This window comes from Aplysia californica, unplaced genomic scaffold (genome assembly GCF_000002075.1).
Source record: "Aplysia californica isolate F4 #8 unplaced genomic scaffold, AplCal3.0 scaffold00047, whole genome shotgun sequence".
Classification (NCBI taxonomy): Eukaryota; Metazoa; Mollusca; class Gastropoda; order Aplysiida; family Aplysiidae; genus Aplysia; species Aplysia californica.
Genome location: NW_004797317.1, coordinates 1,616,331 through 1,631,773, shown reverse-complemented (window position 1 = coordinate 1,631,773; position 15,443 = coordinate 1,616,331). Strand labels below are relative to the sequence as shown.

The 15,443-nt window shown below is 39.7% G+C and overlaps 1 protein-coding gene across 3 annotated transcripts in view; it reads left to right on the top strand.

The window, feature by feature from the left end:
• Nucleotides 1-12,961, top strand: part of LOC101845224 — a 36,013-nt gene extending 23,052 nt beyond the window's left edge. For all 3 annotated transcript variants that reach the window (XM_035968255.1, XM_035968256.1, XM_005092513.3), the window contains 4 exons: nucleotides 671-868; nucleotides 4,659-5,338; nucleotides 6,235-6,345; nucleotides 8,656-12,961. In XM_035968255.1, coding sequence (XP_035824148.1) covers nucleotides 671-868; nucleotides 4,659-5,338; nucleotides 6,235-6,345; nucleotides 8,656-9,655 — 1,989 coding nt within the window. In that variant the 3' untranslated portion in view covers nucleotides 9,656-12,961. The remainder of the gene's footprint in view (nucleotides 1-670; nucleotides 869-4,658; nucleotides 5,339-6,234; nucleotides 6,346-8,655) is intronic.
• Nucleotides 12,962-15,443: the final 2,482 nt, after the last annotated feature.

The window sequence follows — 15,443 nt, the reverse complement described above, 5'->3', positions numbered from 1 at the left end:
AGAGAGAGAGGGAGAGGTGTTTGTTATTGTATTAAGAATTGTAATTGATTCTTGCCATTTTCTCTCTGCGTCGGTTTTCAGGCTGACCTGGTGGAATACAATCATTATTGTACACATTACCCCACACAGATGACCAGTCTCATCTTCCGAATGCCACCTTCGGTGTCCCATCTCTCACCTTTTGTTTCCCATGTACCGTATCTAATTTTCCGTAATAATAGTATTATCATATCCCGACTTTAATTCTGTAAGAGCACTTCGTTTTTCTTCATCCCACGGGATGGAATGCTTAAGCAGTCCAAAATAAAATATACATCTCTGTCGTCATTGTCCACTTCAGAAGTGCTGATTTCAATGTTAAACAAAGTTTATTGTATGTATTTATTGTTCTTTTAAATGAAGGTTGAGGGATAATTTATACTGCTTGTAGAAGTCATATCTGAGCACCAAGTAAGTGTATGTATGGTATGTGCGGTGCAGGGGTTATTGGCCAGTGCGATGTTTCTGTCTATTAAATTTTTTTTAAGATTAGTTATCTTTTCAATTTTGCTCTTGTCTACTTTGCCATTTGGCATTTTTGAATGCCTTAATTTTGCATATGGTGCTGAAAAACTTGTTTTTTAAAACTAATTTGAGGGTAGGTTAATAAAAAAAAATTCTTTATTTTCAGGGTTTCCTTTCAAGCTCCAGATTTCTGCTTGAGAACCGAAGTGATGAAGCAAACCAAGTTTTGAAAAGTATCCAAGGCATGCATATGGCGGTACAGGCAGCCATACAAAATCTGGACTTTGTGAATGTTCCTGATGATTCTTCCTTGAAGGACATTACCAGTGCTAATCCAGTAGCCACTGTGGAGTCATATATCGAGGTAAGAACAGACTGTTTTCTTCAGAAAGTAAAAAAAAATGCCAGCCTAGAGAAGGGTGGAGGGATACATTCAAGAATTTAAGTAGAAATGGGGACTAGAGATTGGTTGTAATCGTAAATTGTGAATATTGTGATTGGCTTGGCATGATATTGTCTTCTTTATATGGTCGCTTTTAAGCACAAAGGGACTATCCTGAAAAATGCTGTTTTGAGAAAATCGAAGGTAAACTTTTTGGATCCCAAAAATCGATCTCTGCGTATTTGTTTTCAAATTAATTCTTCTGTGGTTTTGCATATGAGTCAGTTATGATCTTGTCTGATGTATTTGTATAAATGCTGACAATTATTTAGGCCTGCTCGATCAAAAAAGTTGGGTTGGCTCAGTTGTGCAGATATGCTGAAGACACTTTTGAAGCAAATCTGGAAGGGAAATGGGCCATCCCATTCAAAATAAGGCATACCTCTATCGGACTATTCCTGCATTGAAGTGATATACAAATAGTGTATCCCCTGTACAGTGGGCTAACCCACCAAGCTTGTCAACTCTTTTTTTTATAGAGTTAAGGGGTCTAGCCTATCCATGTGAACATTACATTTTAAGCATTTTGTACCAAACAGATTGGTACTATTATGTGGAACAGTACTCATGTTAAAACTGATACAGTATAGAAAAAGTTTGATGAATAAAACTTACCTGAAATGAATATATTGCAATCTTTGGGGTCATTTTCAACTGTGACAATCCGTGAACTCTTCACTTGAGGTGTCGGCCAGTTTTTGGGGTTAGCCCATTAAAAAACTTTCAAAAGTCTGCAGTTTCTTTAAAAGACAAGGAGAGTTTTATCTATAACCAATAGGAGCGGACACGAGCCGAGTCGAGCCCTCGTTTCTCGCGAGAAATGCCCTTCCCCTAGCTGCCCGGCCACTTAACAACTGGCCGGTACCGAGAAGTGATACCGCTTGTTGGCTTGACACGAGTAACAAGAGTGAGAAAGTGAGAGGCGTCGACGGAAATAGCGGCACAGCCTCTGAGAAATGACACGCAGACAATGTCACCCATCACTGTGCTGTCCTGTGTCTGAAACTGAAAGGGAGGGGAGAGGGTGGCGAGGCGAGTGGGGCTCAGGGCTCAGGCCAAGGCCAAGGACTTTACTGTATAACCTCCGTGGCCTAGGCCTAGGTCTCCCTGCATTCCTTCACCACCTGCGCCTGCGCAACAGGGCTAGCCTAGTTAAGATCCCGGCAACGGCCGGCCTTCTCGCTTAGCGAGCTGCTCTTCCTACGACGAGAGACGAAAAATAGGTCAGCTCGTTGGGAAGAAAAAGTGCTTCCCGTCCGTCTCTAATAACCAAACAAATATACACATCAATGAAACCAAACTTCTCCTATAGGTAGGGCAACGCCCGCTTTTGGTGAAGGTCAAGATTTCTGGAAATCCCTGAATTCTGGGTCAGCCCGCTTGTCCTTAAAAGCTACCAATCGCTGTACTTACAGGTACAGTGGTGTTGCTCTGAAAAAATTTTTTTCTTTGCAAGATAAATTTGTGTTCTCATCTCATTTCTTTTTATCTTTGTGTAACTCTTTTTGTAATTGATTAATGCTGGGTCCATCTGGTTCAAGTTTGTACCCTAAGAGAGAAGAAATAATCTACTAGTCTACTTCATGTTTGAAATGTAGTTTATAAACTTATTAAGTTCGGGTCATATCGTTCACGTGAGTGTACTTCTATATTTCAATTTTTTTAAAAAGGTGAAAGAGCAGTACCTTGTTTCTATTGCTGTGATGAACTCTTAGAAGTGATTCATCTCCTTGAGGTTTTATGCTCAGATTTTTGATGGACACCCCAGTATACAGCACTCTGAGGTGTTAAAAAAGTCTGTAGAAGCCTCGAAGAAAGGTAGAAGCAAAACATAATTTTTAGTTTTACTCCTACCAAAAGCCTGAATTTTTAAAAGGATATTTTAAAATGAAGTACCATCTCACAAATTTGACGTGAAAATGATAATGTTAAAATAAAAATGTTTTTTCTTAGCTCCCCCTAAATGTGCAAACTGAAATTCATGTTGATAAAAAGACTAGAAAAAAATGTAAAGCAAATGGTTCATTTTGACCTCAGTGCTATCTAAAGGATGTGACTAAGTGGGTGGTTGGCGGGTGCTTTGGTGTTGTTTGCTTCTTCTTTCCCTTCAAACTTCTATCATCCTATTTTTTCTCCTTTTTTTGCTTTTGTAATCTACTCTCTAGTAATAATAATAGATAATAGATGGCATTTGTATAGCACAAAGCCCAGCTCAACAGCAAGCTCTATGCGCTTCAGAATCTATATTATTATCCCAGCAGACCTGAAAGCATTTTGAAACAGCCTCAACTTCCTGGGAAGCATACAGTGCAAGCAGCCATTTATAGGCGCTAAAACACTAACATACTGACAAGATCTTTCGCTATCTCTGGCCGGGTACCCATTCCCGCCTGGGTGAAGTGAGGAAAATTTGTGTAAAGTACCTTTCCCAAGGACACAACATCGGGCACGCGGCTCGAACCCCCGAACGTGCAACCTCACGATTACGAGTCTGGTAGCCTAACACCTCTAATCTTTCAAAGTAAAATGACCTATTTATGTTACAAGTGCTGTGAAACTTACTGCAAATACTAAACTACTAATGATGTGACTAGTGCTAAAATGACAAAGTAGTGTTTGTTCAACGTGCATCCCTTTCATTTTTTTGTGACCAACTTTAGACGAATTATTTTTACTATCATGGCAGTCGTGGTCTGGGTGAGATATCGCTGAAAGACTCCGCACAAAATTTGTGATCACTCATTATTGATAGCAGTGAATGATGGCAGTCTTGTCGTCATGGGATCAATGACAGTTCCCCCCCCCCCCCCCCACACACACACACAGACACACACACACACCCACACACACACGCACACACACTTTTATTGTGGCCTTTTGGGACCTGCCACAGACTAGGAGAAATAATATTTTTAGAACTCTTTTTGAAGTCTGTTAAGAATCCCTTGTTTGCAAAGAGATGTGGAGAAGCTGAAATATAAATTTAAATGTGTCAACGTTCATCAAGGAACTTCAGAGGTTGTAGCGTTGCTGTTTAATATGTAAGCATAAAACTGATGTAGTTCTGGTTTGTATACTGTGATATCTGTCAAAGCTGTGGATATGTAGGTTTTTAATCATTAAATGAATGACACTTATTGATAAGTAATAGGAACTTACAGGTTTTAGAAAATAAGAATCAAAAGGAAAAAAAGTTAATTCAACAATTCCTGGAATTTCTATCATACAGGTATCTATTTCTTTGCCGTTGAAATGACCAGTCTTGTGTTAGCGAAGGTCCACTTGAGCCCTCGGTTTGGAACTATTTGACATGCTAAGCACATTTGTAATCTCGACTCTCTGTGGGGCCAGGTGCTGGTCTCTGTGATGGCATATGCAAAAGACTCTTTTAATTTATTTTCTATTTAAATTTGTTGTTGGGCTAACAAGGCACTTTTTGGGGTTGGTTGGTTTGTTGTTGGGGGGGGGGGGGGGGGAGAATTTTATCCACCCATTGTGTTGTATAGTAGGGTGTTTGATTTCAATTGTCCTTTTCACATGTTCAACTCATCTCATTTCCGGGATAAAGCAAAATTATTGTTTTACTTTTCATGTGCCCGGATTTCCACACCTGACCACGATTTAAAAAAAACAAAAAACGCAAAAAAGAGCTGTGTCCCTTCCTGTGCGTTGTGAAAACTGGTTCATGTGTCTGGTATCTCGTTTCTTTCAGAATGTGACCTCGAAACTCCCTCCTGGTCTTGACCTTGACCTGCTTATGGTTGGCAAAACCGGACATGGGAAAAGCGCCACTGGCAACTCTGTGCTGGGCCAGAGGAAGTTTAAGTCGTCAGCAAGTGGGGACTCGGTGACTCAGAAAACTTCCGTTGGTTATGCAGACATTGACGGCCGTGTCATCAAGGTGGTGGACACGCCTGGTGTGTGCGACACAGGTGTGTCAACAGAAGAGGGCTCGTTTGATCTGGCTATTCGCTCTATCAGTGACGCCATCGCTCATTGTCCTCAAGGTTTTAATGCTCTCTTGCTTATTATTCGGTTCGGTGTTCGCATGACGGATGAGGAGAAGAAAGCCATCGCACTGTTGAAGTGTGTATTGGGCCAAGATGTTGTGAAGTCGCACTGCGTGTGTGTCATTACCCATGGCGACAACTTCAAAGTAGAAATGAGAGACCAGCAAACCTTTGAGCATTGGTGTCGCAATCAGAGTGGCTTCCTCAAGTCTTTGTTTGAGGAGTGTAACTACAGGTGTGTGTTGTTCAACAATATGACACAAGACCAGAAAGAGAAAAAGGCCCAGCTGATCCAGCTGATAAACAAAGTGGACTCCTTCCAGGGCCAGGGCACCCGATACACAAACTCCATCTTTGAATTCGCTCAGCGTGAACGTGAAAGGTGAGAGAATTTTCGGCATCTACTCTCTCTGTATCATTGTTGGTTTTAAGGATCTTTTCTGTATTGTCTAGTTCTCATAAACATTTTTGTAAGTCAGAACAGTAAAATGCTTGTGGTTTTAATTCGTTATACTGTAGAACTACTAGAATACTGTTTTCTGTCTGAGCAAGAAAGTAGATCTGGGAGCAAAGTGTTAATTGTGGAAATAAAATCAGGCAGTTACAAGAAAATGTGTTTGAGATGATTTAATGTGTCTTAAAAAAAGGTATTGACAAGTTAAGTATGCATTACAAACAAAGCACATACAGAAACTGATTTCTTTTCATTAAAAAAACAAATCTCAGCTGTTATTGCTTCAAGCATTATGAAACTCTGGGTGTGTTTGTAATCTGTTGTACAATGTTTCTGATCTATGTCCTGAATGAAAAAGAAAATGAGGCCAAAATTTCTACATGCCTTGTGGTAAAGCGAATATGAAACCTGAACACAGAAATCTTCACTCAGAAAACTTTCAAGGTAAATAAAATCTACTTTAAAGAACACTTTTAGACCTGATCCAGAAGAAGTATAAAGTTGATGCAGGGTTGAATGAAAAAGTGGTTTTATGCAGCTTCATTCTCCGGATGTTAGCTGATTTTTCTTATGCAAAGAAGTAAAGGGGTAAGAATCTTTTTAACTAAAAAGAAATAACTTGCACATTTCTGGTAGAAAGGTGCCACTGGTATGCCGACTTCTTTTCTTTCGTTCTGTTCTTCCGGTCTGTCTTGCTTTTCCGCTGCACTGAATATTGGTTATTGTGTTGATGTGTTTCTCTTTTCTGAAACAGAAAGCTTGTTTTTATTCAGTACAATTTTTCTACTATATTTTTCTAAAGTTTGTTTTTTGGTTTGTTTCAGGATTATCTCTGAGCAGAAGGCGCCGCAAGTGAATGAGGAAACGATGAAAGACATCCAGCTGATCCTTGATTACCTCAACGGTATGGTGGCCAATGCTGGTCAAGCTGAAATGTAAGTAGATTCTCTGTGTGTCGTGTCCATCTGCTGTGGGTTGATAGGGGATGCCACTGGTTTCTTGTTATAGACCTGCATGTTTGCCGACAATCGTCTGAAATCCGACAATCGCGACCCGACCCACGAACCGGCGGATGCTATCGCTAGGCCCGCCTGTATCAGTCAATGTGCGTAGTGCGAGGCCTGGCCGACTGCCAGCGACCCATTTTTCTCCCGTCGGCTTCGTCGGCACTTTCGTTTTCGTGCCGACCGCCGACACGCGCACCGCCGACTGCCGAAGTCGGCGTTTCCGACATAATTGTCGGAACCTAAGTAGAAATGCGAGTACGAAAAAGGATGACAACCTAAATTATCTACTTTCAGTTTCGTGCTCGAGCGGCCATTTTTAATTTCGTTTGTTGACTAATTCAATTGTTCAGATCGTGTGGATTCATTCAAGTCCAACTCTCTTGTTCTAATAGAATCTAGATCTAGATCTAGATTTATATAGATCGTTATAGACCTCAATGGAGGATTCATATTCCAATTCTATTGTGTCAAACCCTATCATAGGTTGTGCTGTAATATTAATATTGGTAAAAATAAGCATTTCATCAGGTGCGTGAATTATTTATTTATTTAGATCTAGATCTAGAATCTAGACTCAGCTGAGTCCCTCTGTTCGGAATCGGATGCGGATTTCTAGTTCAAGGCCTATTCCTATTCACTTGTTCTACAAGATCTAGATCTAGATTACTAGATCTATATATGGAGGATTCCTATTCCAATTCTATTGTGTTATTGTATCAAACCCTATAGCAATGTAGATGTAAGCCATATAGATCTAGATCTAGATTATGCTCCTTGTTTGTTTTGGAGTGTGGTTATTTAATTAAATTTTTTTTTTTCATTTAGGACTTGTTTTGGCCTTTTTTACATGAGGCCCGTTGCAGGTTCTTTTTGGGGGTAGGGTTAGGGTTAGGTCTCTTCTTTATTGTGTTTGTTGGGGTGGTCGCTCGTTACTCGGATGTCCTTCCTTATGACACCCACAAAGGCTTTTTGGGGGGGGGGGGTAGCGCAAAATTTTCAGACAATCTGGTTGAGACTCACATGCAGGTCTATTGTTATTCTGTTTCCTCTGTTATGCTCAGCTTTGAAGGAGCGGGTGGTTGGAGGGTGCCACTGGTAGGTCCTACTTCTTTGCTCACCTTCTGTTGTTTCTGTCTGTCTGTCTTACTTTTTCCCAGCACTAAATGACCTTCATTGTGTTAATATGCTTCTCTTTACTCAAACAATCAAACAAACAAACAAACAAACTGGCTTTGAAGGTCTCAATGCACTGATATAGATCAAAGTAAGAAATTAACAACATTTGTGAAGAACCTTGAATAATATCTGTGAATAAGATCATGAGATAAGAGAAGTTCATAAACAAGAAAAAGATTTACTGGAAAATCTGAGAATGCAATGAAATTGGAAATATAAGGTCTAACCAGCTGCTGAGAAAGGTGTTGAGGTTCTAAAAATAACATTTTATTTTTATTTCTGTTGAAATGGGATGGAACAGCTCAGAGTCTTCTTAGTTTGTTGTAGACTGCCCAAATGATCTGTATAATCAGTTAGACTCCAAGGCAGCTAGAGATGCTGAAATGTGGTACTTAAAGATTTTTCTGACTCAGGCTTTTTATATGTTAAAAAGCATTTAATGCGAAGCATAACCAAATTGATTTTGAAATAAAACTTTTTTGTTTTTGTTTTCCAAATCAATTTGGTTATCCTTGAAGATATATCTTTACATATCTTCAAGTTGTTAATGATATATTGTCGGGGCTCTAATAGAACCTTGCTAACTCGAAATTTTAGCGAAAATAATTTTTGTGCTCCAAAACATTCGTGATACCTTGGTACACTATGTGTCTAAATGATAAATCCAAATTCTAACTACAAATGCCTGAAAACACGCTTAAAATTCTGCTTGAACTTCAATGCCCAGCACAAGGACATGTTTGATCTTTTGAACCTGGCTAACATGGTATAGCAAGGTTATAAGAGCGCCCCAGTCAAGTGACTTGGGTCAGTGAACTTTGCTTCCTTCTTCCACGTGGTCACTTTATTGATTGCACTTGTTATGATGAGGGACAAAGAGGCTGCTACCTGAGTTTTCTGTAATTCATCATTGTAACTATGTCTTTGTGTGGGCTGACTGTACTTTGTCCTCCTGTTTACATTTTCTTTTTTTTATATAGATTATATGTAATAGTTTGGTAATTGAAAAACAGGCAAAAAAATAATGCATGCTCTCTTGTCTTTTGCCCATTTGTTTTTTAGATATGAAGAAGAACTTGCTGCTTTGAAGGCTCGAGTAGACAACTTGAACAATCGTGTGTCTGAGGCTGAGGATGACCAGCTGAAAGGCCTGGTGGACACAGTTTTTACACTGGCCGGGGCTGTCCATGCCAAGATGGACGAGATTGCTGACCGCTCAAAGCCAGACTCTCCGGACAGGTGTTCTGACGGGACCAACTGTAAGTCAGAAGACACAAGTACACCATCCAGTGGCGTGGATCCCAGCTCGGGCACTGCCGATGGGCAGGGAAACGGTCAAGCTGGCAACAGCAATGATGATTTTGATAATTGCAGAAGGGATCTTCAGCTGTACTATGACACACAGGTTTCCCCACAAAACAGTGTGGTGAACAATCAGGTGGCAGACGCTGTCAATGAAAACATCCAGAACGATGAAGAGAAGAAATGTTTCCCTGGTCAGGCTCTGGCTACTTTCCCTGATGGAATGCAAGTGCCTGTGAGGCAAGTGAAAGTTGGGGACCTGGTGCTTGTCAGAGATGCTGGAGGGTGTCTGAAATATGATGAGGTCTACATGTTTGGCCACAAAGACGAGGGTGCCGTCTCCGAGTTTGTGATGCTGTTGACAGAGACAAAGTCTGTCTGTGTGAGTAGTGAACACAGCGTGTACTGCTCACGGGCTGGCCAGGAAATGTGTGTTGCTGCTGGTAATGTAAGAGTTGGGGATGAGCTTCTTGTACTGGACGCTTCGTCTGCACGTCTGGTGGCCGAGCCTGTGGTGAGTATTGGGTTTGAGAAGAAGCAAGGATTGTTTGCTCCGTTTACCCTGAGCGGCTCTATCGTGGTGGACGGGACTCTGATGTCATGCTACGTGAACTCCCCGGCCCCTGCCACCGCCCATGCTCTGCTGTGGCCAGTGCGACGACTGTACAAGTTGTCTCCCTGGATGCTGGAGTTTATCAGCGGCTCTAGCAAACAGGACACTATTCCTTGGTGGGCTAGGGCCGCTCTCAGGTTTCTGTAGAAGAGAACTGTTTGACCCCCATGAACCTGGTCGTGCACATTTGAATCAGTATTGGAAGTCTTTCAGAATCTTGTTTGTGACCTGTAATTACATAGTTTCTGACATGTTGCAGATCTGTATCTGTGTGTTGAAGCCCAAAATGCATGACTAGGGTCAACCCTGAACTAGGCCCTACCTGACCTGTCTTCCTTGAATTATTTTATCCTTAAAATATTAAGTGAAACCCTTTCAATTTGAATTAACTTCAGCTGTATTTTTGATGAACTTGTACTGTTGAAGCATTGTCGGAAACTTTAACTCCTTATCTCTGACAAGCAGCTCTCAGTGGGTAGACCTACATTCTTTTACGATGACTTTGATGTCAAATTATTATTGGCAATTGCCAAATTACCAGGAGTTCTTTCATTAGATGAAGAACTATGAAAAAAGGTTGTCTTGTTTTGAGTTAAGGATCAATTTAGTGATGTATATGTGGCTTTTAGATTTTGTGCCCAAGGAGTGCCCCAGCGTAGGAGATAAAGAGCCTCAGAGATAAAAAGTGAAAGACGTTTAAAAAAAAAAATAATAGAATCATCTTTCATTTTCATCTTCTATAACTTTCATTGTTTAATTTTTCAAGCAATTTGCACCTGCTTTACGCCACATGTTCTCTGAATTGTGTTGTTTAAGAAACTAAAGAACTGAAAAATAACATGTTGGAGATTATGACGCTATGGGTCACTTTTCACAAGATGTTGGTAAGTCCTGTGATCAAGGGACCTAATGGAGATATGCTCTAGAGAAAATCTTATGGAGATTACTGACTGCAATTGGTTTTTTCTCTATTTGGGTTGAGATCTGATGTAGACAAAAATGTTCATGTCCAGGGTCATGCTAAAGGTATAAAGAGCTACTCTGTTGTACATTACATCTGTAGGAGAGTCTTTTCTTTTTTTGCACAAATCAAGTGTTTGTTATTATCATTTATATATATGGAACAAATATCTCATGAATCCCTTTTTGGTTAAAACCAGTATATTATTATTAACCTTCAAGGTTGTTAAATATATCGCGAACAATCTGTTTTGTTCATGATAAGAATTTTTAAAAAATTGTTGGCAATTGAAAGGTTTGATCTGTCAACAATTACTTTTTTGCTTTTAGAAAAAAAATCATGCTTGATTATAGAGAAAAAGAACTAAGCTAGTGGTACAAAGGAGAAATTACAGTGCTTTTTTTGCCTGCTTGGTCATTAAGATACCTTCTGGTCTACATTTCAAGTCTGTTAGTTTTGTATTTTATTGGGGTCTGATAGGACAAAGCCGACTGGGCAGAGAGCCTTCCAAATTCTCCAGAAGTGCAGGTTAAAGAATATCTTGTAGGGCTTCTGACCATGGTCATCTGCATTAGGTCCAGCATGGTGTCAGTTTAGCAAAAGGTGTGTTCAACCTATCAAATGTGTGTCTATGACACCTAGCTGTACATCTTGAATACCCTTTTTTCTCTAAGTGTGAGAGACTAGCTAAATAGTCCAAGTTTTTTTACATCAAGGAAAAAAAAAGTTTCTTTAATGGGACAGGAAACACTAACTAGAGTTGAGAAAGATTGGATTGCTATAAATAACAGCAAGTTGCCTTTGAGAGGTGGATGGAAGCATAGCTCTATGTTTCCTTTTGTGCAAACCTTCAAAATTTTACTGAAATTAAATTTTTTTGATGAATCATAATGAAAGTAATACCAAAAGCTCACATTTTTATTTTATCTCATGAAACACCTTCGAGTAATATATGCTAGAGTGTCAGTTGAAGTCTTACTTTATATACATAGGCAAGGGATATAAAAGAAAACAACATAAAAACCCAAGTACGGAAAGATTTCTTTTTTGATTTGTATCAGATGAACATATATTTTTTTTAGAACCTGCTAGTGATAGGTTGAGCTTTGAACACAAAAGGCCATGATGTATTCTTTTGGTTTTTGTTTCTGTTGAACTATACACTTACTGGGAGCGAAGGTTCCTTACTGTCGAACCTGCTATAATGATCACTAGTCTAAGAGAACCACTTGTACAAGTGACTGCTTCCCATTCCCCCTCTTGCAATTTTTTTCACGTTATAATGACACTGTTCAAGACACCCACCTGTCTGAGACAAGCACATTTCTGCTCGACAATGGGTGGTGGTCCCGGACAAATTGGACTGTTTTGCTGGATTGGTTCTTCCACTGATAGATTAATGCTAAAGGGAGGCTAATAAAGGATAAAAGATAGATGCTTAGCCAGCACCAGGGAGATTTTAGGGTACGAGTGTTGTTTTTCCTCTGAGGAAGTCTTGCGGCCAGTTGGTGGGTCTGCAAATTGTTTCTATCCCTTCCTTGCTTAGGGTTGACAGTATTCCTCACGTGTGAAATTTTATTTAGAGTATTAAAATAACTCTTTGGGAGAACGGTGACTTCTGAAAGTTATGTGGTGACGTTTAAAGTTTATGATGATTTCACAGCCTTATTTTGGGAAAATTATTGAGAAACCTCTATATTATTCATTTATACATTGTAGATGTAGATATTTTGTTGTCAGATCTGTGTTTTGTGAAATTCAAATGTACTTTAGCTTAGACATGTAAATTTTCCTAGAACTGTTTTGTTTGTATGTAACAAGAGTTTTTTCCAGTCATATAACTGAAAAAAACCATCTCGTATATATACTATATATATGCATGACACATCAAATGTATCGGCCCTTCAAATGTAAAAATGGCTCTATCCCAGAAGTTATTTGATTTTAATTTCAAAAGAATAGGTCCAAATTTTTAAGACTTGCCCTAAAGCTTCCCAATCCTTTTTTAAAATGTGCTCCATATTTTATACGGTGATAAATGTACCTGTCATAATGTGCAAATGGTTGAGAATCCCAGAACATTTAAGAGGTTCACTTCGTTTGATTTAATGACCCATTTAGTGATGTTTTTGTCTTTTTTATTAGATTTAGTACCAAAAAAGGGCCCTGGCATGGTGGGTTTACCTCCCTCTGACATAGAAAGTTAATCCTGTTGTGACATGGACACACCTGCCCAAGCCTGGTTTCGAGCCCAAGGTCAGACTTCCTCCTGTCCTGTGCATGAGAAACTGACAACACTCCTACACTGGTTTGTCCAGTAAACCATCTGTGCTCAGAAGTCCACCTTCAACGTTACCCATGGGTTTTGTTAGTGCCATGCTTATTTGTTTATCACTTAAAACTGTAATGATTTTTTATGTCTCTCTATGGTTATTGTCATTTCACAGGTCTAAATCATTTTTAGATTTTTGAGAAAATTAAAGGAAAAAAAAGTACACGTTAATTAGTTAGAACCATGATTGACTCATTATTTTTCTTATATAAACTTGGAAGAAAACAACAATAATCTATACAGTAAGATGCCCTTGATGTCTTTATTTTAATAGTGGTTTTACCTGGAAACCCCCAGAATTGGTTTGGGCTATTGTTAAATGACATAGATGGTATAACGTGTGTGGTGAAGTGAAGCATATAGACTGCTATAGCTGTCTAATTGTTGTATTACTGTGCCTTTTATTTTAAATGTAATTTTTACTTTTCATTCAATGCTCTTTGTGTCCAACTTGCTGCTGATTAGGGCTGGATCCTGCTCGCCAAATTTGAGAGTGGCGATTCACGATTCAATCGGCTTCAAAGAATCACGAGTACGCGAGCGCTCGTGGAACTGTGGCGGAACACTAACTGAAACGGAACAGTGTCATATCAACGCCACTTGGCGGGCGCGAGTCCCACTCTTGTTGTTCCGCCATCCTCTCCGCCCCACACCCTTTGTTGCGCTGCTCTGTCTACTGACCTCAATTAGTGACCCCCATAAATTCACCCCCCCCCCCTCCAACCCCATGATTCTCTAAAACAATGGCTCCATAAAATTTCTTCTGTCTATTGGTTGGACCCCGCTCATTTTGTTTTAATAGGGGGGTTGGACTATACCATCTTTTGTAAAATAAGGGGAGCCATACTAAGTGTTCCGTTCTTGCGCTCGTGATTCGACTCAGCAGTTGGTTACAAATAAGCCAGAAGGTGGTGACAGCGACAGGGGAGTGAATCGGGAATCGTTTGGTGATACTGTTCCGCGTTCCACTCAAGTGAATCATGAATCGCGTTCCGTAGGCAAGAGTGGCGATTCAGTTTTGTTCTTGCGCTCGCAAACCAACTCTACTGCTGATATCTTCTGTGGCTATGTTTGCTGACTGGCATCTATGATGGAGTGGTTAGGCGCTTTGTTGTCATGTGTAGAAGACCAGACCTTGATTCCCGAGTGGGGAGAATTTTTATCGAGTTTCTCAGCCTTTCTTGTGAGATGTTGTGTTCCTCTGGCCGCACTCTTGAATGGTGAACATTTGCCTTCTTGCTACCTTCAAACGATGAACGTACTGCCTCCTTTGAACAATGACTTTTTCTTTGATAAAATTTCATTCTCGATACCAACAGTATTTTAATATATATATATAATGTTTCTGATTCTTGGTGTTGCTGGGTGACAACGAACACGCACTGTTTGCTTAGAATGAAGACCACTCCCTGACCACAACATTCAATTTGCAACCGTTCCGATCTGTGATTGTTGTTGTTTTGTAGAAACAGCTCAAATACTTTGAAAGTGGAAAGAAAAAGAGGGAAGAATAATGATTGGCCATCCTTTAAGATTACCACACCATGTGAAGCTCGCACCTTCAGTTCTAATGAGTGGGTGGTTTGCGAGTGCTCTTGTGTGGTCTGCTTCTTCTTTCCTGTCAAACATGTGTCGTCCTTATCTCTCCCTCTTTCTTGTGTTTGTTACTCTCTTGTAACACCTCTAATCTTCGGCTCTTATATGACCTTTTTGTGTTGCAAGTGCCGTAAAACACTTACTAAAAAAAAAGTTCTATTGACATGTTCAAGACAGTGCTGCCACCAAAATTATACATTTGTTTTATTGGTCCTCTTCATTTTGCATAGATTTTATTTTATAAAGATATGGCTGGACTAGATCTACATTGAAAAAACATAATGCAGCCTCAATGTAGAGGATAAAAGTTTTCCTCACTGGATTGTGACGATCCACATCTTATTCAGCTATAATGTCCAACACTCACTGGGCGAGGGTATTAAATACTGTGGGAGTACTGGTATCGAATCACTAGCAATATATTGATGATAAGAAGTTCGTCTGTACAAAGAATTCAGATCAAGGGATTGAGAAAAGTAGACCCTTTGTTCAAGGGTGCGCCCATTCCTCTTACCCCGGGATGGCCCTGACCGGCAGGGACGAAGCCCATCTACTAAATTATCTAAATTGTATTGATGGAGGGCGTAAAAATCACCTATGTTTTTTTTTTCAGAATTCACTGAGGATTAGATTCTTCTTTTTGTTTTTGAGAAAGGGTAGGTTGGGGGAAAAAAAAGGGGGGGGGGGGGTACATGGGAAAAAGAAATGGGGAGAAAAGTTTCTCATAATATCTTGTTCTAGAGTAGCAGTTAAGTACGTCTTTTAAAGGCGTAGGAAGAGCTTGTTTCAGATTTTTGTCGTGACTAACTTGTTGCATATATTTATACTTATCTGTACACCTTTACTGTGATGTAACCAGATTGTATGTTAGATTTTATGAACATACTATTCATAGAATGTGATGTTATGGATTTTATGCTTAAACATTTTAGTTTTAGTCTTTGACCAAATTAATTTGAATTTTTTCCTTAGTAGAAATGGTTTTTGCACTGTTTGTTTCATTTATTCATGCTGAAGTAGACATTAACTCCGTAAATTCCGGTTCC